At 30.7% G+C, this 27,915-nt stretch overlaps 2 protein-coding genes and 1 long non-coding RNA gene across 9 annotated transcripts; 1 reads left to right on the top strand and 2 right to left on the bottom strand.

Moving 5' to 3' along the window:
• Positions 1-59: 59 nt before the first annotated feature.
• LOC107938388 (protein LATERAL ROOT PRIMORDIUM 1) lies at positions 60-3,591 on the bottom strand. Of its 4 annotated transcripts, none has more exons than XM_016871515.2 (4): positions 1,913-3,591; positions 1,494-1,805; positions 578-759; positions 60-497 (listed from the first exon to the last, which is right to left on the bottom strand). In XM_016871515.2, exons 1-4 carry the CDS (start codon positions 2,595-2,597, stop codon positions 486-488), a joined length of 1,191 nt encoding a protein of 396 aa, XP_016727004.1. In that variant the 5' UTR covers positions 2,598-3,591; the 3' UTR covers positions 60-485. The 4 variants fall into 4 exon arrangements, 2 of the variants coding, with proteins under 2 accessions (XP_016727004.1, XP_016727005.1); XM_016871516.2 differs by having other exon boundaries at positions 678-759; XR_005900017.1 differs by having other exon boundaries at positions 367-497; positions 678-759; positions 1,415-1,805.
• Positions 3,592-13,891: 10,300 nt separating this feature from the next.
• Positions 13,892-15,920, bottom strand: LOC107938361 (uncharacterized). The gene is made up of 2 exons (XR_001694877.2): positions 15,377-15,920; positions 13,892-14,245 (listed from the first exon to the last, which is right to left on the bottom strand). It is a non-coding gene; the product is annotated as an uncharacterized lncRNA (long non-coding RNA).
• A 4,708-nt stretch (positions 15,921-20,628) lies between these two features.
• LOC107938390 (uncharacterized) lies at positions 20,629-25,948 on the top strand. 4 transcript variants are annotated; one of them, XM_016871522.2, is made up of 8 exons: positions 20,629-21,355; positions 23,321-23,422; positions 23,506-24,144; positions 24,229-24,311; positions 24,549-24,977; positions 25,061-25,141; positions 25,480-25,547; positions 25,645-25,948. In XM_016871522.2, exons 1-8 carry the CDS (start codon positions 21,349-21,351, stop codon positions 25,718-25,720), a joined length of 1,485 nt encoding a protein of 494 aa, XP_016727011.1. In that variant the 5' UTR covers positions 20,629-21,348; the 3' UTR covers positions 25,721-25,948. The 4 variants fall into 4 exon arrangements, with proteins under 4 accessions (XP_016727011.1, XP_016727009.1, XP_040931451.1 ...); XM_016871520.2 differs by having other exon boundaries at positions 21,046-21,355; positions 22,182-23,422; XM_041075517.1 differs by lacking the exon at positions 20,629-21,355 and adding an exon at positions 21,387-22,995 and having other exon boundaries at positions 23,236-23,422.
• The last annotated feature ends 1,967 nt before the right edge of the window (positions 25,949-27,915 follow it).

Below are 27,915 nucleotides of genomic sequence, written 5' to 3'. Positions count from 1 at the left end.
GATCCACTCTAAATTTAATTAAGACCCGATCCACGATCTAACTAGTGAATACCAAAAGATTAAAATAAAATAAAATTCAAATTCTCCAAAATTAACCCCTAAACAAACATCAACCATGTTTATTTTTTCCATAGTTGAAGTAAAAATTTCCAAACACCATTTGATCATGTATGAAGTGTTCATACAGAGATTTTGTTTGAAATTATATCGAAGCTCGAGAAAATTCGCAGCCAGGATCACGATAATGTCGGATACGGATATTATCACTGCACGAAAACAAAAACAAACAACAAACGAACGAGCATTTCTAGCTGCTTTCGGCATGGGACGATCGAATATACTAACCGGAATAGACTCCAAGGAATATTAAGCATGATTACAACTTATTGATCATCAAACATCAAAACTTCATCATCTACAAGGCAAAGCCGGAAAATCGACAATGCAATGCAACTTTGAGCGGTAAGAACGGATCAAACATGCCATTAATCAGTTTCCTGATACAGATACGATACATAAATACGAGTAAATATATAAAGATAGAATGACAAAGCAATTCACATGATGATTTAAGTACCCTTAGAAGCATGCCTGCAGCTTTATTTTGATCCGCATTAGTCAACAATGATGCATAAGATGATAGAATACGGATAAATTTGCAGCATCTTACAGAATACCTTATCGTTAGAAGCCAAACGCGATTCCCACATCGACAGTCCCGATTTTCACAAGTGACCTGCAAAACATCTTGAAGAAAACCTGCAAACAAGTAAATTATTGCACACTTTTCTCATACAAAAGAAATGCAAAGACCCGATGTGTTCATGAATCAATGTCACACGGTACACTGGTAGAGCAATGGGTTTGGGATTCAGCATCTATAGAACATAACATACAAGAATCGGGCTGAGGGTGTAAACATTGGTAGAGATGATTTTGTCATACTAGGAAGAATTCATGAATGCATGCAAAATTGCAGATTTGTCCACAGATTTCTGATAGCGACATCGATCTATATCAATGAATGATGGGGCCAAAAAACAACTACTCAAAACTAAAAAGTCCAAAAAAACAGCAGCATTGAGACGACGACGACAACAATCACAAATTCCACATTTACTTCATGCTTCATTACAAACCGGAACAACAAAACTATACCGGCTGAATCAATCGGAATCAAGTGAAAAAAAAAACCAGCATAAATAGTTACATAAATACACTTAACACAATGTCATAATTTGATGATAAAAAAAGCACATTACAATGAACAAACATTAATTTCTTCTTCTTACCTATGTTATCTTCGATTCGAAATTCGGAATTTGATAAAAAGAACATAAATTAACCCTTTTTGAGACCACTATATATATATATATATATGAGATTCAAGAGTTCTACAATAGCAAGAATGTACCAAAAATCTTACGAAGAATAGACTACAATGCATCATCTTCACGAGTTTTTTTTTTTCAAAACTCAGTTTATTGGATTACCATAACCCAAACCACCACCGAGAAATCCACCACCAGTAGCGGCATAAACGTCTGAAGGATCGAGAACAGGTGATGAAGAAGACCCAGCATTTCTTCCACCACCACCTAAATGCAATTCAGATATATTTGGAAATCCATCTCTTCCTTCAACTCCTTGATCATAAAGAAACCCTTTGAACACATGTCCACCGATCTTAACGACGGCTTGATATGCGTACTCGTCTTCACCGCCCTCCACTGCCGTTACTCGTACGCATTTGAACACCGCAGGCGCACGGACTTGCCCTGGCAATGTCTCTTTAAAACCAACATCTGCACAATGCATCCACATAAGTATTTAGAAACCCTACAAAAGAATAATTTTGTTGATTTATATCAAAAATTTATATCGAAAATAATACTAAAGAACTAAACAAAACCTTGGTGGCTCGAGCTTGTATCAAAGCTTCGAGGAGGGGTAGTATTTGAAGTTGATGTATGTGAAGTGGTGGTGGTTTGTGAGGTTACAAGCCTTGGTTTTTTAGCACCGGAAGTAGACCCCGATGAGCCAGCTCCAGCGGTTGTAGCGGCGGCCGACATGAGCTGACGTTCTCTTCTCCGAGCAGCGGGTACCCATGTACTTTTAACGTGAGTAGGGCAATCAAAGCCTCGACTTTTACAACATGTTCTACACCTTCTATGGGTGCAATCTTTTTTAGCTTGATTCCCACAATCTTGACATGTTGCCCCTGAACTAGAACCAGAACCACCGCTACCTCCACCCATTCCACCGCCGTCACCAGCCATCATGGAGGGATTATTATCAAGGAGGGAAGCTGGTTTTTTAAGATAATGCGAAGAACTTTGGTTCTGCCATAGTTGCATCCCACTGAACTTACCAGTGTCTTCCACATTTTGTGGAGGTAAACAAGGAGACGCTGTTAGGAGTGGGATAACACCGACACCTAGTGCGGTGGCAGCGGCGGCGGCGGAACTCGGACCGTTGATTTGTTCATTCACCATGATGGGATCTTGAGTATGATGATGATGGTGATGATGATGATGATGGTTAAAAGAAGCAGCAGGAGCAACGACGACAAAGTCCCGTAGACCAACCATCCCCATCTCAGGACCAGCAAGTCCATAGTTGATCGGACGAGCAGAAGGAGGCCATTGAGCCGGAGCCGCCGCAGTCGCCGCCGTAGAAGCGGCGTTGGGATTGAAACCGAGTGATAATAAATCATCGGGGCCAGCTCGAATTGCTGTGGACGATGATGTCGCCCAATCTGCAAAGGCTCCTCCTGTATCTGACGGTAGCTGCCCTCTTGTGGTAGCCACAATGGCAACAACAAAAAAATAACAAAAATATATATTCCTTCCTTTGTAATAAAAGAAAAAAAATTCTTACCATAAAACATACATAGATATCTATGTGGGTGTTATATAAGGTAGAAGAAGAGGAAAAGTGGGGTCAAAAAAATCTCTGAATTTGTAGCTGAAGATATAAAAGAAAGGGTTTTTGGAAAGAGAGAAAAGAAAGAGAGATCTTGTTTGTTGGGTGCCTTTCCAATTAGTGCAGCAAGCAGTGTTTATATACACACACACATATACACACATACATATATGTATATATTTATATCTTTAGCTTCTGCAAGCAAATCAACTTGGTACTGAAAGAGTGTGTTTTGATGAGAGATACTGTCACAAAGATTAGATTTTTGAGAATGAAAAACAGCAAAATTTGCAGATACTTCTTCTGCAACTGCTGCAATCTTACAATATATAACAAAGCAAAGCAAAACAAAACAAAACAAAAACCTAAAAAAGCTCAGTGTATGTATGTATATATAAACACACATATATAAAGCCAATTATAAACAACCCTTTTCCTGTTTTCTAATGTTCTTTATCTCTATTATTCTTTTTCTGTTATCTCTCTTCTTCTCCATCATCGTCTTTTTCTTCTCTTCTTCTTTTTTTCCTTTGATAGAAAGTGAAAATGAATTTGGGTTTCTTTTCAATCTTATTTCTTTCTCTTTCACTCACTCTCACTATCTTTCATTATTTCTTGCTTTCTTTTTTCTTTTCTTTTTTTTTTTTTTTGATTCTCTGACTCTCTCTCCAATAATCACTACTACTTACTATAGAAGAAGGAGAAAAAATAAATAAAGTAGGAAGGAGTTTTTGTCCTCTAGTTTTTGTCATTTTATGCCATCTTTTCAACTCTGCACTTCTCAATTCTTTTCTTCTTCCTTTGGGTTTTTCTACAAGTAACAATCATTTTTGTATTTTAAGTTGATTTTTTTTAGATTATAATACAGGTAAGTTTATCTGTAAAAAATAAGTTAAACGTATCGTAACTGGATAAATTGAAGTGGAGATCACCTAATTATACTTATTTTATATAATTATAAAAAATTATAAAATGATCATTCAATTATTTTTTTTAGTCACGTAAAAATGAAAATATTTAAAAATTTAATATAATTAAATGATAAAAAAGATAAAATTGAATAATTAATTGATTATTTTGTAATTTTTTATAGTTAAGTGATAAAAAAAGTAATGGTATTAAAACAAATTTCTTATTATCAATATATCAAATGAGTCGATATTTATTATATTAAGTATATAATTTTATGCATCGTCAATGAATCAAATAATTTGATCTAATTAGAAGTAAAAGATTTAATTTATTTTACTATTTGTCATCATTCGATTAATTGATAATGTATACCAAATTAATTGTTCGTATCCTCGTACCTTTTGTATATTAAGGTTAGTCTTCTTTGGGTCGAAAGCGGTATTCAAGTAAAGTTCTCCTAATAATGACAATTCTGAAATTAAAATTTGATTCAAATAAGGTTTTTAAAATTGGATTAATGGTTAAACCAATTAGGTCACTAATATGTGAATAGTTCAATTAAATAAATAATTAAAAATTTTATAAAAATATTAAAAACGGTTCAACCATTAATTCAACCTATTTTTATCCAAACTATATCAATTTGTAATCCAATCAATTTAAATTTTTTATTCGAATCGATATTTTAATCAATTTCTAATCAACCGATTTGATTCGATACAACCTTTACATGCGTTATTCTCACACAGTCCTTTCCGTCGCGCGTTAGACTCCTCTTTCAACTAAAAAAAAAAACATAGAGCTTGGGACCGTGGCCTTTTGCTTCTCACCTACTGGAGCGTGTATTCCACGCTCATTAACTACCCAAAACTATTTTGCTAGTAACAACAAATTATTTTACCCACACAAAAAAATTATCATAAATTATTTTTAAAACACTAAAATTGGGTTTCGATCCAACTGATAAATTATTAGTTTAATTAGTTCAATCATCGGTTTGATGCAAAAATATTTGTACATAAATGTTGAATTTAGTCTTTATTCTTGAATTTATTTTTTTCAAAGTTTTTATGCTTTTCGATTTTTTAAATTTTAATTTTAACTCAAAACTATTAAATTCGTTAATTAAAATAACGTGACTTTTTATCAATATTATGTGAAAATAGTGAGTGAACATAACAGTACAAGTATGATAATATGTGTGTGGTATAAGATTTTCTATGCTATTCGAAATATAGATCATTTCAATTCCACCTATGATTGAAGTTATGAAACATACACAATACAAGTACGATACAACTTTATTTTTCATGCTATATAAAAGTGATATTAATATGAGAGATTTTTTTTAGAACAACAAATGTCTCGAATTAAAGAGTGTGAGTTGTCTATGGTGGTTGTGTCTCGCACCATTCTCTCAAATGATACCATACCCCACGATATGGTGCAATAAAACATTTTATATTTACATAATTAGCATTAGATTTATAATATTTGAGTTCACGATTCAAATAAAGTATAGTTTTAATTATAAAAACTTATATAAACTTAATTTGGAGAAAGACTTATGTCAGTTTATATCCATTTTTATAATATGCAAAATAAATTAAAATAATATAAAATTTATAATCAAATTATAAATTGTCCAAAACTTTCGTAACATTACTTATAAATAGTATAATATTTTGTCATAACTTTAGAATGTTTATTTTTATACTAAACTTTCTAGCCCTAACTTTAGAATTTTTTTTTATCTTTATAAAATACATAATTTATTTTTATAATATAATTTTTTAGGATTTATATTTGACCACAATCATCCCAAACACTTATACGTGCTCGTGCTTATGATCTATTTTTTAACTTTTATAAGAATAAGTTTTTTAAAATTAAATTTTAGAGTAATTATCTAAGTAATTACTTCAATTCTCACCCTCTCCCTAAAAATTAGAATTTGATAGGACTTATCAATTATAATAATTACCCAAACATGCTATCACAATGTAATTGCAAGCAATTACACTTAAATCGAATTACAAGCAAAAGAGTGAAACATACCTCTAGTGAAATATAGAATATGACAATATTTGCAAAATTAAAATGTTTTATTTTCGATACACCACATATTAACCTTTACCATCTACAAGTATTGAGTGCAGTGATAAATAGAATTGTTCATAGGTTGGACCATTTAGCCTGGCTTGAAGGCCGCCTGAAATGTGGGAGGGTTAGGCAAAAATATATGCCCGAAAAATGGGCTTAGACAAAAAAATAAGGCCCGTTTAAAAAATTAGTCTGGCCTCGGATAAGGCATTTTTAGCCCAGCCCGAATTCACTAAATGACAAAAAAAACTCTTTTTTGTTTTTTAATATTATTCTCTTGTTGTTTTATCCCTATTTTGTTACAATTTTACTATTATGTTGCTATTATTTTGTTGTTATTATTTGGATATTGTATAAAACTTATATTATTATTAATTTTATTATTATTTTAGAGGCATTTACTTGTTAAATTGCATCTATCTTAGTGTTATTTAAGTATACATTTTTTTTAAAATTTATTTTCAATTTGTTGGGAAATATTTATTTTGATATTTTTAGTATTTTTGATGTATTATATATATTTTTAAACTATATAAAAATTAATATGGTTGGGCTGGGTCAAGCCTAGGCCTAGGAAACGAGCCTAAATTTTTAATTGAACTTGGCCCGGCCCAACCCATGCACAATTCTATTGGTAAATAGGAATGACAATGGGGTGGGGTAGATTTTTGCCGACCCAACCTCAATCCTAACCTGAAGCTTGATCAATCTAACTCAACTTCAAACTAACCTGAATTTAGTTTAATTATTTAGTTTTTTTTATTATTTTGAAGCAAATAATATTATTATTTTTTAGTTTAGACTTAAAACTTAATTATATGTATATATCAAGAGTATTTTTGTAAGTATTTCAAGACAAGACAGATTTACCTAAATCTTGTCTCGACCCATCCCGACTTTTTTTTTTAATTTCACCTGACTCGACTCCCCAAATCCAAAATTTAATAAAAAAATATGATTCTAAAATATCGAATTGAGTCAAAATTCATCAAATTCCGGTTTTTTATCATTAATAATAATAAAGCACACTCTACTCACAATAGATAAAAAACATAAATTCAGAACTTAAATAGAATATTATTAAAAGTAGAATGTAAACCGTAAAACGAATACGAAAATAAAAAATAAGTTGTGACATAAAATTTAAAATATTTATGCGTTTTACACCGTCCAATTTACGCACTACGTAGGCACACCGTGTGCCGAAGTCTATCTTTTTGAAAGCACGCCCCCTCTCTCTCTCTCTCTCTCTCTCTCTCAGTGTGTGAAAGCACTTATTTTTAAAGCCTCTTCCACATTTAAGTGTGTTTTCCTTTTCTAAGCCATTTGAAAAAGCATTACACCAATGCTACTTATTTTATTATTTGCTCATGTCTTATCATTCAACCCACAAGGAATCATTTTTTCCTATCTATTCTTTTATATTACTCAACAATATATATTTTTATATAAAATATACAACTACCCATAACTTTAATTAAAAAAAATTACCCATAATCCTATTTTTAGATAAAAAATACACGTGTTATTGCCAACAATATCATTTGAATTAAGATCTGATTAACTATTTAACTATAATGGTTAAATTTTAATTCACGTGTTTTGAATATGCTTAATATCGTGTTTGATTTTATATTCAATATCTAAGCATACAGCTAAGTTGATGAAAGTGAAGATGCTAATGGAGATGAAGTGGAGGCAGATGTTGCAAAATCTATCATCGCTATATTATTAAACATACTTTGCCTCGTCACCTTTCTTGTTTTATTGTGGATGTGAAATCTTGAAAATCATTATTATTTTTTACGAAAAAAATTAAAGTTGTTTCTATAGCATATCTTTATATACAAGGGTAAAGTAGTATTTTTATTAAGTGGGGTAAGGCAGGGTAATTAAGAACACTCATCGTTCCATATCCACGATGATAATAATAAAAGGAATCTACTCACCTCACCACCTTTATGTGTTTTTATTTTTAAATCGAGTCTATTTAGGGTATATCGACTTAAAATTTATCGAGTGGCTCAGATTTTATTATTTCAAGTAAAATAACTTAATCGATACAATGTTGATATTTTACTTTGTGATTAAAACATAATGGTAGGTTTGGATGGACAGTGCGTTTAGCTGCGGTTAGTGTAAAAACAGTTGTGGTGATGAGATTAAATATTGTAACGATACTGTAGCGCGAGATAAAAAATAAACTAAACGCACCGCATCATACTCCACCGCTTATCTAAACCCACCCAAAATATAATTATTTGTTACATGAAAACACTTAAATGGAAAAATGAATGCTTGTATCTTTAATTTGAAGATTTAAAAAATAAAAGAAAAAAAAATGGCAAAAGATTGTTAAAAAGTTGACATGATTGTATTAATTCTTGCTTAAGATTAGGATAACATTTGTGTAATGATGCAAAGAGATTGCAAATCTCATGCTAAAAGAATGCCATTGATTTGAGTTACAGGTGAGAATTAAATTATCGGTGAGAGAGGGTGTGCTTATAATTAAGAAAGACTTGGAAATTGCTTAATCAAATGATAAGCTTCTATGTTGCTCCCTAAAATATTGTTGGGGACCCATCCTTTTTCAAACAAATAATTAAAATTATATTGGTTTAATATTTTAACAAAATACTTAAAATTATTCATAATCCTTTTTCAACTTATAGATAAGAAGATAATGCGTTTCAGCACACTCAAATTCACGCCCTCTTATACTGACAACAATGCTCATACCAATCAAACTAAGACTTAGGGTGAGTTTGGATGGGCAGTAGGATGCAGCGCGTTTAATTTAATTTTTTTCTCACGCTACATTATTCCTACAATGTCTAATATAACTACCACTATTGTTTTTATACTATCTGCAAGTAAATTCATCCCATCCAAATCCACCATCAATCGACGATGTTTGTGTATCTATTACAATTAGTAAATCTCATTGAATTAATTGTAATTGTAGTATCCCAATTATTTAATCAAATTCTCACTGAGGGTTTAATGATCGAGAAAATTACATATTTATAATTCATCACGATAAACTTTATTAATTAAACACGTGGTAATTATGATGAGGTGTAATTACTATCCTAATGATTCGTAATTTCAATATATTCTTAAGATTAGGTGAGCTTATGATTTAAATTAGATTATTGCTAGTTAATTAATCAACACCATCTATTTATTTCATCAACTTTAAGAGCACGTGGGTCACATAATAAAACCTAAGGAAATCATTTTTTCCACACTGAAGTTTAAACATGTCAAATCATGTCTTAATTAACTTAATACAAACCCATTGTGTCATGTTTTAATTAAGTTAATTCAAAACATATGTCCAATTATCACATGATTATTATATTAATTAAACAAAAGCACCCTAATTAATCATTTAAACTTCATCAAAGAATGTCACATCTTCAAATAGACTACACATAAATAGAGTGAAATTCCAAAAATATTTGATGATGACATTATCAACCCACATCTTTATTAATACCAAAACATTTAAACATGGAAACCCATTTCTTGAACATAGATGAGTGATTCCAAATTAAATTAAATTGATGAGGTTGATATAATTGTATAATTAATATTTAAATTAATAATTAGTTGCTGGTTGAGTCATAGTTAAATTAGTATGGATATTGTTATCAATATAAAAAGATGTGGGTTTGAGTACAATGTAACGCATTATCCTCCTATTTATAGATATTTACAGACTGGAGAGAGATTAAATAACAGATATGATCAGAACCCTATCTGAAATCGAGAGGATTCTTTAACTTGGTTAGATTCGATTTTAATTTTTTTAACTTAGATTCATTCAAATTCGCACAAATAACTGGGGGGTTCGAGTGTACTGAAACACTTTATCTTTCTGTTTATGAGTTAAAGAGCAGTTTTGAATAGCTTTAAGTATTGTGTTAAAAAGAGTCAGATATTATTAGAATAGATAATGGGACTGTTAAAAATTATATTTCTAAATAACAAAACAGATTAAATTGAGTCGACATGAGATAAAAAAATATAAATTCAAATTTAGCTCAAAGTAGGTTAAGCAGGTTATTCAACTCATGAAAACCTCTAACGAAGAGACAAAACTTCCTTAAAATAAAAAATGGTTCTTTAAATTCTACTAAACCGGTAAAATTATAAGTTAATATATCATAAAATTACAATTTAACTTCTCGAAATATAATAAATCTTTAATTTAATTTTTTTAAAAAACTATAAAAATATCGTAACAATAAAATTGTATTTCAACTCTTATAAATATATAAAATTTAATATAAGTCCTTAGAAAGAAAAATTCAAACATACCCCTGATAGGGTATCTTTGATGTTTGTAAATAATCCTTCAAATGCCAAGGTGTTAAACATTGTGATTTCATGAAAGAAAGAAGATATTTCAAAAGATGGATGGAGTCCAGCTGGTATGGTTTGATTGGGGCAATCACATCACACATTAATTCCAAAATGTCAAACAAAATATCTCATCAAACGTTCCATCTTCTTTCCACCGTTGACCATTAAACAGTTTCCAATAAATCAAATCCATTGAAATAAAATTTAAAATTTTAATCAAATCCCTTTATCCCCCATCTTTCATCAATTTTGCTTATAATTTATTGATATCGGTATTATTATTAGTATCGGCGATATAAATTTAAATACATTGAAGCTCGTTTATTATTCTATTTAAGAGTTAAATAAAGGTTATAACATAGTATTTTATCACATTTTAAGAGTTAGATCGCGGTTTGACTATTTTACTTAAAATATGAACATATTAATTTATGTGCATCAACCCTTTTTTGTTAAAAATTCGTCATTTCTACTATTAAAAATTAGTGTGGCTGACGAAATAACTAGACAATTTCACGTGACATATTATATGTACCTTATGTTGTCGTATAAAGATTAGTTTTTAATATTAAAAATAGACGTAAATTTTAACATAATGCCTAGTTTATTTTCTGATTTAATGTATAAAAGCTAATTTGTTTATTTTTTGAGTAGAAGGGACAAAATGCAATTTAACTCTTAATACAAAAGCTTCCATTGTACTTTTACTATATCCGAATTTAAAAAGATTATTGTTAAAACTAAAGTCATTAATGGCAATAGAATGATCGCAAAACAAAAAAAAAATAAAGTAAAAAAACACACACAGACATTTTTACGTGGGTAGAGGAGAAGAAAATTTACAAATGTTGAATTCAAATAATACAAGATAAGTTTCGACTACATCTATTTAAAAATTGAAACTTTATTTTAATCAATGTCAAATAAAAGCAGTATAGTACGGTTGGAATACCTTATTCTAATTAATATCAAATGGAAGAAATATAATTCTATATAGATTTCACTTGTTCAGCCTTAGCCCCCTAATTTTATCACTGTATTATTTATTTAACATAAATTTGAGTTATACAGCTCCAACAATTCTAAACTAAATTATTAAAATATCGATATTATATCAATCAAGTCATTTCATCAATTCTGACCATTATTTTCAACAAATAATTTTACGACTATGTTATTTCGAGGATTTCATTTCAAATATATAAAATTTTGAAAAAAAGAAAAGACATATTTATATCATATATTTGTATTTAAATATTCTTTAATGTGTAAGAAATATTGCAGAATCCAGATATAAAAGAATATTTTGTTTATGTCCATCCATTTTCATTTTCTAGGGATTTGCTACATTCTTCTTGTTTCTTTTAAAAATTTATTTACACTAGAAATTAAATTATTTACGAGAATGAGTTATTTTGAAATGTATAAATTGATATCGTATTAAGTGGCGTCACCCATAGAAAAATATTTTAATAAAAATAAATAAACAATACTAAACAATATTTTAATTATAAAAAGGATATTGTTACTTGTAATTTTTTATTTTTAAATACATAATAACATATTTGATCCTCCAACTTAAAAAAATTATTTTAGTCATTTATTTAATTTTTCGTCTTTTTTAACCATTAAACTTACATTTTTGTCAAATCACCCCAAATAAATAGAAAAATTAACATTTGGTAACTTAAGTGATGTAACATACACATAGATTGCCACGTGGTTAACATGCATAATTTATTTATAAAATTTTAAAAAATTAATTAAACGTTGACATTTCATCCAAGTTGTAATTTATATGTATGTCATGTCTTCAAAGTTAAAAAAACGTTAATTTTTCCAGCAATTTTAGAATAATTTGATAAAAAAACACAAAAAATTAAATAAAAGACTAAATTAATTCTTTTTGTAAAATTTGAAGACCAAATATCTTATTATACCTTTAAAAAAATTAAAGGTGACATTTAAACAAGGGGTTACTATTTGTTTACAGCACCCTTTTATAATCAAAATATTATTTTATTTATTTATATTTATTAAAATATTATTTTTTATAAGTGATGTCGCTTAACATAATAGGGACATCGACCTTTACAATTTAAAATGTTTTATTCTCATAAAAATAATTTGTAATCTATTCCATTTTCATAATTATTATTATTTTCTGTATCATTAATGTAAAAAACCCATTCTTCTTCATTTCTTCATATTTATTATATATACATATATAAATTTCCATAGTCATGGGCATAGTTTCCCTACAACAAACAACACCCCAACCACCCTCTTTCTTCCACAAAAGAGACAACTCCCCTATCATATAAAAGATTTATATTTATTAATTTAAAAAAAAATCGAATTCAATTCAATAATTATTAATTGACCCAAATTCCAACATTGGAATATTTAATTCAAATAATTCAGTGACCTTAATAAAAATTAGTGTCGTTGAAACCAGATCGAATCGAATCAGTTATTCGAACAAAATATTAAACTAGCCCTTAAGTGAACCACAAAAAATTGATGCTTGAACAAACGATTTGATCATTATTTAAACTCAAGCTTCGACTTTTGAAGACAATATTATTAATAGGAACACGTGATAATTCAAATTCGACTCGAACCAGTTGTATCTGATAGTGAGAGTGTGGTAAGACACGCGTTTAGAAGAGAAAGTGGGGGAGGAAAAGTAGAAGAGCCGTGGTGATATTGTATTACAGCACAGATCTAAGTTGGGAAAAAAAAATGTAGAATAGGGGGTTTATAGGGAAATAATAGGTTTTTCTAGGGTTCACATGTAGAGGTTAATATGGTTCGGTTTTTTTTGTCCCTACAAAGAGATTGGTTGGGTTTATTACCTCGAGCCCAACGAAGATGACACACCGGTTCATAAAACCCGCGAGATCTTTCTTCTTCTCACTGTCTTTGTCTTTCTTTACCGTACTAACCTTCTTTTTTTCTCTTTTACTTTCAATCTCACTCGCTATTTGATCCCACTTTTTACACGTGCTCCTGCTTTGTCATCTTCTTAATTTTTAATTAGGTAAATTACCTCTTCTGTGCTTCGTAATTTTAATTTTGAAATATTTGATCCTTTTAAATAAAAAAAAGTGCATCTTAAGTTCTTTCGATTTTTTAAATTGAATAATTAAGGGTAATTAACCACAATCTTTAAATTTTTTTTGTCAATTGTACATTTTTTGTTGTTGTTATGATTAGGGGACAAAGCTAGAATTTTTTTTTAAAGTGGCCGAAATTAAATTAAATTTAATTTTTATGATAGTAAAAATATAATTTCACCTTTTTAATAGATTAGAAGTTTTTTTTTATTTTAGTAGGGACCAAGGCCCTGACCAGCCTCACAACTACGCTCCTGAGTATGATAATGAGTGCAATTTAATTTCTATCAATTTTTAAAAGAGAACGATTAAGGGTAATTAGTCACAATGTTTAACGATTTTTTTGTCAATTGTCCATTTTTTTGTTGGTATGATAATAAGTTTAGTTCTCGAAGTTTACACATTTTGTCAATTTAATCTCATTTAATAAATTTAGCTCACAATATTTACACATAATATAAAAAAATCAATGTTTAAAATTTTAATTATAGCAATCAACATTTGGTGTTGATTTAACAAATCTATCCCGTAACGTTTACAAATTCTATCAATATCTACATGAAATATATAAAACATCAATGGCTAAATTTATTATCGCACCAATTATTACAATTGACAGGAAATATTAATGTTGTGATTATACGTGTGACCAAAGTTAAATTCTTTATTAATTTGAAAAATAAATGTACCAAATTGAACATTAATGCCAACTTAGGCGCAAAAGAGTATATTTACCTTAAAAGGAAAAAGTTTGGCGCGTGCAAGTGGGCGAGTTTGAGGACAGTAAGATGTAAGAAGTAGCATTGGATTTACTGCAAAAAGGGAAGCCTACGAAAATTGTCAGTGAAAGTATGTTTAATAGAACAAAACGTGTCAGTGCTTGATTGGTCTGTAGAGCAGTGGTCAGTCACGGACTGTCATGCCAGATCTGGGAATTTTGTATTTTATACAATATGTAAAAAATGTCCAATTCCAAACAAAATGGAAGAATTACAAAAATAGAAATAAAAATGTCTTATTGGGAAGTCTTCGTTGAAAAAATATTAAATTTGAAAAATGAATTTGAGGAAAAAAAATAAATTCGTTTGAAAAATGAGTCAAGGCTCGGCTTTACTTTGTTATTTTTTAAAATTTATAATATTTTATATTTAATTTTTTAATTTGATCAGACATAAAGTACATGAATATATATATATTGTGTTTAAATGGGCCGTGAGTATGGATTATGGGCCCATATAAGAACCACAATCTTATCTCTAAATCAAGAAAACTGAAAATCCATTCCGTTTGGATTCCCATTTGAATTATTAATTTTTAATGATAAATGAATATTTAAATTTTATTTTATTTTAAATCCAAATAAAAAAAATGTATAGTGAGGCCCAATGGGTAGGGTTGGCCTTATATAGTTGCCTACCAAACTTATTTAAGGGTAGGGTAGTCCATCCAACTCGATAGGCCCGACTCAACTTGAGCTTGGATTGGATAAGGGAGTTCAACTTGGTTTGATTTCAATTTAAATAATAAAAAATATTTTTAAAATTTAAAATTAGTTATAAATATATAAAATATCAATTAAAAATATATTTTTTGAATACTTTATTAATTTTTGAATATTAAAATGAACTTTTTAGACAAGTTGAGTAGACCTAAAAAAAAGTTTGGGCATAAAATTTTTTTTGAAACCGAGCTTTGTTCGAACTATGAACAACTCTACTGTCTACCCATGTGGGGTCACAATTTAGATTAAGAATATATATTTGAACTTGAATTTTAAAAATATTGTCTACGCGGCTGAGATGGGCATTCGGCGTCTGCTAGTAGAAGGTGACTCATTGTCAGTTATCAAGAGCATTAAGAAGGGAGGGGAAGACAAATCGGTTCTTAGGCCTATTACTCAACATATTTGCAAAATGGGGTTGAGTTTTGATGAGGTATCTTACCTGTTTGTGCCCCGAATGGTTAACGGAGCAGCCTATACTCTTGCATTGGAAGGCCGGAGAAGACAGATTTGTGGTGGATGGGGTAATGGCGTTCCTGAATCGGTGAAAAAGATTGTGACGGCAGACAGATTGGCATGGTTCCAGAGTCTCTAGGGTTCCCCTTGGTGGCTTTGAAATTGGAGAAGGTTCGATGAATCCCCAACGTGGTGTTCAAAGCTTTTGCTCTCTCCTTTACTCGGCTCCGATTTTCAATTTTTGGAGAGAGGCTTGGCTGATATTTTGAAGATGAAGAGGTTTGGCTCAAGATGTTATCTTTCTGCTTTCTAGGAGTTCATTTATTACCTGCTTAGACAGCTGTTTCCTTTTTCTTCTAATGCCTATCTTTTCAGACGTTTCTGTTGCCTTGAGCCGTGCAATAATAATACCGGCGAGTTTTATTCAAAAAAAATATTGTTTATTGCATATTCAGACAGATGAAAATAATTGTTTCAGATATCTATTATTTAAATCTGCATTGATTATCCAAATAACGAATGTGGATATGGATTCGAATATCTGAATCCACCAATCAATTCTGATTTTATATATAAATAAAGAGAATTTGGAATTTTATAGATTTGGATATATGAAGAATGATTTGAAATTCTTGTCTATCATGCAATTAATTTTCATGAAATTAAGGAAAAAGTAAATCTTTAGTCACTAAACTTTAATTAAAATAACATTTTAGTCATTAAACTTTTAAAAATGACAAATCAATTACTAACTTTTTCGAAAAGTGACAAATCAATCACTCAAGCCCATTTTCTATTACAAGCCTAATGGGACAATTGATGTAACCTGTTAGGGTGCCATGTTGGACATGGCTAAAAGTTCATTTAATGGGTAATTAATTTTCAACGTGTGATTCGAAAAAAATTAACTTAATGTAATAGCCCGATTTTAGGCTTAGTCGGAACAGTGGTTTCGGGACCACAAATCCGACGAAAAAAAAATGTAATGGCTTGAATTTTCAGAGGTGTCGGAACGGTGATTCGAGATCACTAAATTCGACAAATGGGTAGAAAATATTATTAATTTAGTAAGTATAAGTTAAATATGAAGTTAGGAAAATTTTTGAAATAGTGAATAGTGCACTAGAAATAAATATTAAAATAATTAGAATCGAAATGAGGTATCAAGACCTCGGGGATTTTAAACTGAGCCATAAATATTTTTATAAATATTTATGGAGTGTTAAAAAGTTAGTATTAAAGTTTCGTTAAGAAATTTTAAAGTTCCGATAATTAATTGAACAAAAAGGACTAAATTGTAACAAATGCAAAATTTTGGGAAATGATTAAATAGCTTAAATGATAAAAGGAAGAGGGCTTAAAAGGCAAATAGACCCAAGGTCTATTTGGGCTGGACGGCAGAGGCATGAAATCAGCAAGAAAGTAAGGAGAATTAAGGGCAAAATTGGAAAATTACAAATTTTGCTTAATAAAGTTAGGACCCAAGTGGAATTATCCAGATTTCTCTTCATTTTTCTGAATTCTCATCAGCTAAAACACCATGGAAGGGCTTCTTCAAGCTGGTTCTTCATATTTTTATTACAAGTAAGTTCAATTCTTGACTATTTCTTGAAATTTTGTATTTTTATGACTTTTACAACTAGGCCCACTTGTTAAATCCATTAGTTTTTGATTTTATGAAAGAAGTTGAAAGTTGATATGAATATGTGCTGGAAGTATATGATGATTTAGCATGAAATTAGAGCTTTAAATTGTTCATATGCTGATTTTATTGAAAGAATTGAATAGAAAGTGAATGTTTGGGACCTAATAGTAAAAGAGTTTGAAGATAGAGTTATATGTGGAAATTCTGAATTTCAATAGTTGTGTAACAACTTATAATGTCTAGTAAAGTACTAATTGAGAAAATTAGATTAATTGAGGGGTTAATTGAGAAAGGACCGAATTGTATAAACTGTGAAATTTGGGGTAAAATAGAAATCAACATTTTGCACTAAAGCAGTTTTGGACAGCAGCAGTAGTGTAACTTTGAAAAATCACCAAAAATTGTAGAGATTGAATTAGAGGATGAATAAAATATGAAACTAAAGCTTATTGAGTCTAGTTTCTTATAAAAGAAATGATGTGAGCAATGGAATTATAAATCATGAGATATAATAGATTTTGTGAGACAAGGTCAGAATGAATTCGGGTTCCCCTGTTCTGACTTTGGAAAATCATTAAAAATTGTACAAAAATGATTATGAGTTATAGTTTATATGGTTAGAATCCTTAATGAGTCTATTTTTATAAGAAACAAGCTAAAACATCATCCGAATTCTGTACAATGAGATAATTAATTTTTAGTGAAGAGTGGTCGGAACTGTCAGACAGCGAAACAGGGGAAACTTTAAAGAATAAACTGTACTATTTGACTGAACCAAAAATTATGAAAATTTTATGGTATGAAGATATGTGAGTCTAGTTTCAGGAAAAATTAACGGATCTTAATTTGGAGCTCTGTAGCTCCAGATAAAAATAATTTAGTGACTCTGACTCGGATAAACAGCTTTGAATATACATGTTAGTGAATATTGAAATTATGGTTAATGTTGTTTAAGTGTGTTATACACATTAAGGATGTGGAATGGAGAGGAGGAGGAGGAAAATTGGGAAATATATGAATGATTCGTGTATAAATGGTCATATGTTTGATTATAACTCATAAACGATGAAATATGAATGATGCTTATTTTTGTGCATTATTGGTCATGGTTTAAGCTCATGTGTGAAAATAAAGTTTCATAGTATGTGTGTATGGTATATTCAGTAAATGATTTGGCATGAAATAATACCATGAATGGTTTATGAATTAACACATGTTGGTAAGCCTGATATATGAATAAATGATCAAATTGAGCGGAACGCCGGATTTGAGTACTTCTGATCAAGTGACAAAGTGATAAGTGGTAGCTTTAGCTACACTTATCTGATCAAGTGACAAGTGGAAAGTGATAAGTAATAGCTTCGGCTATACTTATCTGATCAAGTGACAAAGTGATAAGTGATAGCTTCGGCTACACTTATCTGATCAAGTGACAAGTGAAAAGTGATAAGTGATAGCTTTAGCTACACTTATCTGATCAAGAGACAAAGTGATAAGTGGCTACACTTATCTGATCAAGAAACAAAGTGATAGGTGGCTACACTTATCTGATCAGGGACAAGTGATAAGTGATCATACGTAAGACCATAGTTATACTATGGCAAAGTGAAAGTGAAGTACTCAATTTTCCGTGACCGTTCCCTAATTTGATTAAGGATGGTAAGTGACAAATGGACCCAAAAGAATTAAAGTAAATGGATAAGTGGTAGTGTATTTATATCAGGACGATGTTGTTATTCAAACTAAAGTGATATTTTCATTGCTAAATTGAGAATTTCATAAATGTGTTATTGAATGGTATAATCAATAAACATTGAGTTAAATGGTAAATACGTATTAGTTTTGAATTTGATGTCATTGAATTGTATGTGAATTAAATGGAAATTTCTAGTGATATGATTTAAATTATGAGCATGAGAAATTGCGAATTGAATGAAATGGAAATGAAGCATTAAATTGCATGAGTATGTATCGGGTCTCGCAAGCCCTAATTATTATGATTATAATATTTTGAGGATATATTGTGAAAAGTTATAGAAACATGTTAATTATTTTGAAAGTTTTAATTTTGATGAAATTTTATAACTCGGTTAAATATGTTTACAAGTGTATGTGTTTTGGTAATGCCTCGTACCCTATTCCGGTGTTGGATACGGGTAAGGGGTGTTACACTTAATGTGCAAAAAAAAAAAATTAAAGCATGAGAAGAAACTGACAAGACAAAACAATTTGGTTAAATAAAAAAAATCGTTTAGGAGAAAAAGAAAAACGATTGAAATTTTAAGGGAATCATTGGAGAAGGGATTGAAATTATTCGAAATTGGGAAATCATTATGCAAATTTTCAACATTGTCGGAATGGTTAATAGAAGAGAACCAACCGAAGGTGTTCTATCAATTGTAACGAGTAGCACAACAAAATTACAGAAAACAACATCATCAATCATATTTTTCTCTCCCTCCTTGCATCCTCCATTGTTCTGACTTTTTTCAAAAGACCCAACAACATGAATCGTGAGCGGAGCATCAACGGTGGATCAACCTAGGCAAAAAAATGACATGCATTTTGAAACCCACTCCCATACTTCTTGCACCCAAAAAACTTCCTACTTGGGTTGTCATTGGACCAATAAGTCCTTAAATTGGCTGAGTTTCCATCGTAGCACATCAAAATTACAGTGGGTATCTCCATTTTTTTTCTTCTCCTTCTTCCAGCTAGGGTTCCTCTATTTAGTTGGTAATCCTTATAAACTGATAAAAGCATTTGATACGGACATTAGGTCATGTCCAACGTGGCACCTTAAAAGGTCACGTCAACTCTTGATTACATTTGTAACAAAAAATGGGCTCGAGTGACTTGTTTGTCACTTTTCGTAAACGTTTGTAATTGATTTGTCACTTTTAAAAGTTTAGTGGCTGAAATGTTATTTTAATCAGTGTTCAGTGACTGTTGATGTACTTTTCCCTAAAATTAACCATAAAACTAAAACACACATAACCATTAGATTATATTTAACAAATTAAACACAAATAAATAAATAAATCCACAATTAACACTAAATTTATTCTATTAATAAAATCATGAAAAATTCGAACCTATAATATTAGCAATTAACTTTCATCATATCAACATCTCAAACAAAACACTAAAATGTTAACACAATTACTTCTTGATACAAAAATGTATAACTTTTAGCAAATTTAGATATGACATTAGACAAAAAAAAACACAAATAATGGATAAAAAAAGGACTTCCTTTTTTCTTTGAATACGGGATTATAAGATCGTTTAATATTATTTTAGAGATGTAGAATGAAAATCGATTGATGGGTCAAAATATCCTGGAGGTCCTTATACTAAGTGTTACAATGCATTTTGCTTATTCTACTAAAAAAGATAAGTAAATTAGTTCTTGAACATTGGATTAAAGAGTAAATTGATCATTTCTATTAAAAATTTCATTAATTTCTACTGTTAAAAACTGGCATGCTTGATAGAATAACCAATGGCACGTGCATACTCCTCGTGTTGACATATAAAGACTAGTTTTTAATAGTAGAAATGGGTAAAATTTTTTAGGTCATTAACAAATGGATGCAAATTTTAATAGAAAGAACAAATTTACTCTTTCATCTAACGTGTTAATTTATTTATTTTTTAGTGAAGAAGTTAAAATGCAAGCTGACTTCTCGTGCAAGGGTTTCCAATTAAACAGGGTTATCAATTACATAATTGAAGGAGATACTAAATTTTAAATATTTGAAAAGTAAAGGGAATAGTAGCAAAATTAGACTTCTAATCTTTTGACCCCTACTGGTAAACAAAATTTGATTTTTCTGGGGAAGAAAATGGTGACTAAAAAAAGAATGGACAAATCATTGAAAAAGGAAAAAGGAAAAAGGAAAAAAGAAAAGCCAAAAGCCAAATCTGGGTTTTTAATTAAATCCAAAACCAAAACAAAACTACAACCGTTAAATTCTTCAAATAATCGAAAACAAAATGGAAATGAACAAGAAAATAAATATAAAAAAAACACCCCAAAAACAAACAAACACTTCCCTTCTTTTTCTTCTTCTTCTTCTTCTTCGTTCTTTTCATTTTTCCAATCAGAATCTTTCTATTCACCTCTCTCTTTCCATCTCTTGAAATGATGTTTAAAACTAAGATAGAATTGCAAAATTGAAAACCCAGATTTTGAATTCGCTGAAATGGTGGTTCCCTTTTTGAAATCGAATCAAAGGACCAAATATTGAAGGAAAAACAAAAAACAAAGGGGTACCCAGTAAAAAAAATAGGGGAAAAATTCAGAACCCATGGAAGGTAAATGCTTTAGTTCCTCAAAGCTTAGATCAAAGTTTTTTTTTTTTTGAGATTTGGGTTTTTTAATTTTGAGTTTTTTGGTGTTTAAAAGTTGCATGCACTGAGAAATTTTGATATTTGTTGGTTCAATAGAAAATGGAGTATAAAAATTCTAGCGATGATCTATTTTTTTTTCCAGCATTTAAAAAAGAAACTATGATTTTTTTATATATTTTTTAGTTATTTTTTGTCTTTATTTGCTTGGATTTTATTTTATCAATTATTTAATTTTGTTTTGGAGGTGAGATTTATTCTTGTAATAATTCATTTGTTCTTCAAATATTATTATCATGGTTGAATATTTCCTTTAGAAATGTTGTTTATAATCTTAATTTCTTATGATTAGATGTTATTCTACATGGCAGCTCTTGTTTTTATTAAGTTATTCGAGGAAAATACGCGGTATTCTGTTCTAATTGTTGCATGTTGTAAATTGGAAGTGCCATTAGATCATGAACCTTAGATTGTTTGTTGTATTGATAGGTGATTGTATCAATGAATGGCATCGTCTTTGAATCGTGTTCTAGGTTTCAAGGGTAATCCTGATAAAGGGTTTTTATGTGAACGTCTGAAAATTTACGCTAATACGTTCGGTTGATGGATTAGAGATATTTCGAATACTTCACTAATCCGACAACCAATCCATGAATTTTTTCATTTGGTTCACTGGAAGATGGGACGAATGCATGTGGTTTCTTGGTAATGCAGAAGTTATCTAATGGGGAAGATTGTGTATAAGATCTTGTATTAGTTGGAAGTTTAAGTCGTATTATTTTCTGTATGTTAGATTGCAGGGAGCTATAATAATGATATGAAAGAATCTAAGAATGAAGATGTCGATCTTTCTTTCTTTTTGATATTCGAGGTTGACGGACAGCCGGATCCAAGAGGCTTGGACTATCGATGCTTGTGCTTAAAATGCTACGTGTTTCCATTGGTTATTTCTCTCGAACGTGAGAGATTAGTTCGAGAGAAAGATAAAGTGCGGCCTTCTAGAGTTATTCGTGCTATGACCCGCCTATTCGTTTTGAATTGTTGCATGTTACCTTAGATTGTTTTTGTATGGATAGGTGATTGTATCAAGAATGACATCGTCTTTGAATCATGTTTTAGGTTTCGAGCGTAATCCAGATTAAGGGTTTTATGCAAAAGTCTGAAAATTTACACGAATATGTTCAGTTGATGGATTTTGAGATGTTCTGTATACCTCACTAATCCGACAACTGATCCATGAATTTGTTCATTTGGTTCATTTTCTGGAATTCAGGACGAGAACTGCAAGAGTTCTCTAATGGGGAAGATGCTAGCTAACAGCAATTTCGTGAAAGGTCATAAGATCATGTATTTGGTCGTAGGTTTAGTTGTATTATTTTCTGTATGTTACATTCAGGGAGCTATAATAATGATATGAAAGAATCTAAGAATGAAGATATCAATTTTTCGTTCTGTTTTAGTATGGGTGTTTAAAATGGCAGAAGGAATATTGTGAAATTGTTCGTCTGATTCGGAGTAGTTTACATGAGGTTTTTGTTTTACTTTTCGTTAATCTGAATTGCCCTTGTTCTCGCTTTTATGCTATTTTATGTAGTTGGCTAGTATACATTGTACTTCTTCTGTATGTTACATTCAGGGAGCTATAATAATGATATGAAAGAATCTAAGAATGAAGATATCAATTTTTCGTTCTGTTTTAGTATGGGTGTTTAAAATGGCAGAAGGAATATTGTGAAATTGTTCGTCTGATTCGGAGTAGTTTACATGAGGTTTTTGTTTTACTTTTCGTTAATCTGAATTGCCCTTGTTCTCGCTTTTATGCTATTTTATGTAGTTGGCTAGTATACATTGTACTTCTTCTCATATTATGCTTAATGTTATTGAATCTATTACTTTTTTTTTTCTATTTCTATGCACTCGTTTTCAATTCAGGTGAAGTGCAGACCGAAGAGAATAAAGTTTCTCTAGATGTGAATAAGAAACGAACCGTAAAGACACCGGCTCAGGTTATGGCTCTGGAGAAATTCTACAAAGGTATTATGTAGTTCTTCATTTCTCATCTTATTTAAATTTATTCATCCATTATGTTTAAAATAGAGTTTCGGGTGTTTTTTCAGAGCTTCGGTTTCCTTCTGATGAAATGAAAGCACAAATCGCACTTCAAGTAGGGTTGACTGAAAAGCAAATATCTAGTTGGTTTTGTCACAGAAGGTTAAAAGACAAAAAGAGAGATGAATATGTTAACAGGCGATTGGATCATTCTAGTGGCATTATTCAGGATCGTGGTAGTGGACTCCGGCAAGATTCTTCTGGTAGTATCAAGGAACGGGATTATAGGAATATCGATCTGAGGGAGGTTGAAAGTGGAAGGATTTCTAGCCAAGAGTTTCTAGCTACTGATCACGTATATGACCGTAGGAATCATCAAAATCCATACGATGCTTGTATGGAAGATACATCTTCTGAAAGTAGTTCGTCTTTACAAGATATGCGTTTTTCCGAAAATCGGGGTCCTTATGAAACTAAACTGGGACAAAACGGAACCATTACACAGATAAACCCGAGGACGACTAAAAACACGGTTTTTAAGCCATCGGGATATTTGAAGCTTAAGGGTGAGAGTGAAAATCCTGCTATTCTTGCTGTCAAGAGGCAGCTCGGGAGGTATTATATAGAAGATGGTCCGTTACTTGCTACTGATTTCGATTCACTTCCTAATGGTGCATTTGAATTCCCGAGTAGCAAGGCGGTCAGTGGTTAGTCCAATACCGAAATCTGTTTGCTATATTCACAATTTTTATAGAATTATGAATATTTGAATCTCGTGTTTGCGTCATCAGAGCCAGTAGATGTTGGAGATCATCCCCAACAGCCCCGTTCTCCTCGTATCTCTGGAGCTATGAAGCAGCCAAATCCTAATGTTGTAAGTTGACTCTTGGATGCATTTTTTTCATGTTTTGATGTATGTAGTGGATATGCAAACTATATTTACATTATATTCTGTAACAATATGGCCATGCTAAACGGTGTTGACAACTAGGAAGAGTTCATTTTTACCGGTTCAATCGGTATTTGAAATAACTATGATGTTAATGTGTCATATTCAAATCCTGTCAAGAGTCTTATGATATGGCGTTTTGTTCATCTAATGCCCTTGTAGGTAAATGAAGTACATAATTCAAAGACAAGTTCTCAGGATCCTTATATGGAGAATGCAACCTTCAAACCTGTGTACGGGCTCGAAAGACAGAACAAGAAATCTCGTCATCAATTATACAAGTCCCATTTTAACTCATTCCCGGGCCAGAACTCTTCATCGGATATCCACAGAAGTTTGGCCGAAAATGCCGGTACCATCAATTGCAAACGAAGTAAGGTGAGCTCTAAGCTTGCTGTTGAAAGGATGAGACCAGATTCTTTCACTAACCATCCTGGCCCCAGTGTTGGGAAACTTGTTAATGAACAAGAAAAGACTTGTTTGCATGACGATGATAATCGTACGTATAAGGCCCCGAAGAACAAAATCCCATCTAAAACTTCAAATTCTAAACGTGGATGCATTGAGTGCCCGGGTGCAAGGATGGCAAAGGTATTTCTCCTCACATATGCTTCGTCTTTCAACAGTTTTGTGCCGTGAATGTTTTGGCTTGAAAATTCATTTTCTTTACTCAGGTGGAGAAACTTGGTGGACAACGGAGGCCAAAAAAGGAGCATCCTGTAGGAGTAAAAACCGATCCAACAAACGAATCGAGAGTAAGTTCAAGCTTTTAGTCGACTTTGGGTCAGGGGCGGCACCAGGGGCTGGCAGGGTCCCCGGTCCCCTAAAATGTAAAATTTCACTTTTGACTCTTTAAGTTCTATAAGATTTTAATTTAGTAAAAGGTAAAATTATACTTTGGCCCCCCAAAATGATAAAATTTTGATTTCGTCCTTTAAAAATTATAAAGAGCTATTAAAATTGTGAAATTACATTTTAACTCCCTTAAAAACATACAACTTAATTTTGGTCATCCCCAAGAAAAACTTTTTGGCTTCGCCCTTGCTTTGGGTCAAATACGCATATCATGCACTGATATTTTTGTATCTCAAAGGTTGCCAAGCAAGTCAATGTTGATTTCCCGCGACCGAGATCCCCTCTGTCAATGAATCCGACTAAAAGGTCAGCGTGTTATACATTTTTACCTTGCCCCAGTCGATCAATTTTTATTACCTTGTATTCATCATCCACATTTTTGGACTGTGTTGACATGTTTCAGCTATAGACCTTCCATGGATGTACCATCAAGCTTCAGTGAAGATGAAACCGCAGACACTAGTTCATCCTCGGGTTGACACAACGTGTATGGCCGACTGGTTCGTAGAGAAAAGGGTAGGGATTATATCGACCCCTCGGAGGCCTGTAAAAATCGCCATATGGAGTTTTTGTACATTAGGCTGAGAGAGCAATTTTGTTGGTTGTATTTTGTATATTTGCTCAGCTGTTAATATATGTACAAATCCCCATCTTCACATTGCAAGATATGAGGTTTTTAATATTTTCAATTTATTTTATTTTTTTAACATCCTATTACCAAGATTTTACTTTAAAATAATGTAAATATTGGCACTTAAACTTGGCATTTTGATCCCTGAATTTAAAAACTCTAAGAGTATCGCATCATTACGTGAAAAATAAAAATAAAATTAAAATTATTACGTGAAAAATAAAAATAAAATTAAAATAATGACGTGGTACAATTTTAGAGTGTTATATTCAATATTTTAATAACCGAACTGATGGTTGAATAAATTAGACCACTAATTCTTGATTTAACTAGTTCGATTGTCGGACCAACAATAATTAAATAAATAATTAAAAAATTATAAAAATCTTAAAAGCCAAAAAATCATAAAAATCTTAAAAGCCAAGTAAAATTGGGTTTATATGAATTCTTAATTAATTATTTAATTATTGTTGGTCCAATGGTCGAACTCATTAAAGTGGTTGAATTAAGAACTGGTAGTCTAACCTGTTTAACCATCAATTCGGTTATTAGAACATTGAATATGACATTCTGAGATTAGATTGCATCATCATCTAAAATCTTTTTATTTTCCAAACTCAGAGTGTAACATCATCAAACTTTTAGATTTTTTAAATTCAGGGATCAAAATGGATCTAATTGTCAAGTTTAAGAGTTAAAAAAAACTAAAAAAAAAGTACAAGTACCAAAATGAATCTAATTGTCAAATTCAGGGGCCAATGTGGACCTACTTGCTAAGTTCAATGGCCAAAAGTTACATGTCAAAGTGGATCAGAAAAAAATCAGGGGCCAATGTGAACTTACTTGCCAAGTTCAGGGGCAAAAGTTACATTGTCCCTTTTCAATAAAGAAAAAAAATCTAAATTAACTATTTTTCATAATTTAAAATTTAGATTTATTAAACAATTCAATTATATTTTATGTTTAATTTTTTAAACCCTTAATTTTTCAATATTCAATTAGTTTATATTTTGAAGCTTTATAATATTTTTTTAGGGATACACAAGTTTGGCTCAATGTTCAATTTAGTACCTAAGTTTTTTGTCCCAATTTTGTACTTAAGTTTAATTTTAATGTTCATTTTGGTACTTTATTTTTTTTAATTGATACTTGACTTTTTTTGTCCCAATTAAATACCTAATTTGTTTTTACTAGAGCAAGCGTGTCAAACATCATTGGTCCATATGATACCATTTGGTCTGGGTACCAAATTGAATATTGAACCCAAACTTAAGTATCAAATTGAAACAAAAAAAATTAAGTACCAAATTGAACATTAAAACTAAATTTAAGTACCAAATGATATAGTAACCCGTGTTTTCTATTTTCGATTTATCGAAAATGACTTAAGAAAAAAAAACTTTTTGGGTTTTCCCCAAACATACCCAATTGAAAATCCTACCGTCTGTTTCTTTGTTTGTCCAAATAAACCCAATTGTCCAATTGGGCATAATTAAGAATCAATGTTCACCTACTTATTAAGGTAATTTAATTATTTTCTTTGAATTCTTTTGTCAAAAGAGAAATTGTATACATAAATTACCTAAAATAATTTCTTTATGAATTTTTTTTGAGGTATTTAATAGGACTAAGGTTACTAAATTATTAGTAAATTTATATTTTGGTTACTCGACTTCAAAAAATTATAAAATGATCATTGAATTATTCGAATTAAGTCACTAACTATTCAAAAGCTTTTATTTAACTCACTAGGCTGTTAAGTTTTTCTTTTTTAAAAGAAGTTCGACTAGTCCAAGCTATGATTCGACGATCAGTGCGGTAGATTAGTACTTATTGATGAATAAAATAACATACCTTAGATCCAAGTTGATTTGACGGTTAGTAACGGTGATCAAAGAAGAAAGTTTTTTGAATTTTGGTTTGCAAATTTGTGACATTCAAAGTTATTTTATGAAAAAAAATTGAACTGTAGAAGAAAAGGGAATGAGAGCTTTCAATTGGTGCAAGTGGTACGAACAAAGAAGGTTATATAACAACGATTTT

This window comes from Gossypium hirsutum, chromosome A08 (genome assembly GCF_007990345.1).
Source record: "Gossypium hirsutum isolate 1008001.06 chromosome A08, Gossypium_hirsutum_v2.1, whole genome shotgun sequence".
In the NCBI taxonomy this organism is placed as follows: Eukaryota; Viridiplantae; Streptophyta; class Magnoliopsida; order Malvales; family Malvaceae; genus Gossypium; species Gossypium hirsutum.
The sequence above is the reverse complement of the archived record's forward strand: the minus strand, read 5'-3'. Positions and strand labels throughout refer to the sequence as shown.

Bases quoted from the DNA above. Each gene is read 5' to 3' on its own strand.
- LOC107938388 (XM_016871515.2), bottom strand. From the start codon at position 2,597: ATGGGGATGGTTGGTCTACGGGACTTTGTCGTCGTTGCTCCTGCTGCT. The intron at 1,806-1,912 runs GTTTTGTTTAGT...TGCATTGTGCAG, and splicing joins TACAAGCTCGAGCCACCAAG to ATGTTGGTTTTAAAGAGACA. The intron at 760-1,493 runs GTAATCCAATAA...ACTTGTTTGCAG, and splicing joins CGGTGGTGGTTTGGGTTATG to GTTTTCTTCAAGATGTTTTG.
- LOC107938390 (XM_016871520.2), top strand. From the start codon at position 23,263: ATGTTATTGAATCTATTACTTTTTTTTTTCTATTTCTATGCACTCGTT. The intron at 24,145-24,228 runs GTTAGTCCAATA...TTGCGTCATCAG, and splicing joins GAGTAGCAAGGCGGTCAGTG to AGCCAGTAGATGTTGGAGAT. The intron at 24,978-25,060 runs GTATTTCTCCTC...TTCTTTACTCAG, and splicing joins CGGGTGCAAGGATGGCAAAG to GTGGAGAAACTTGGTGGACA.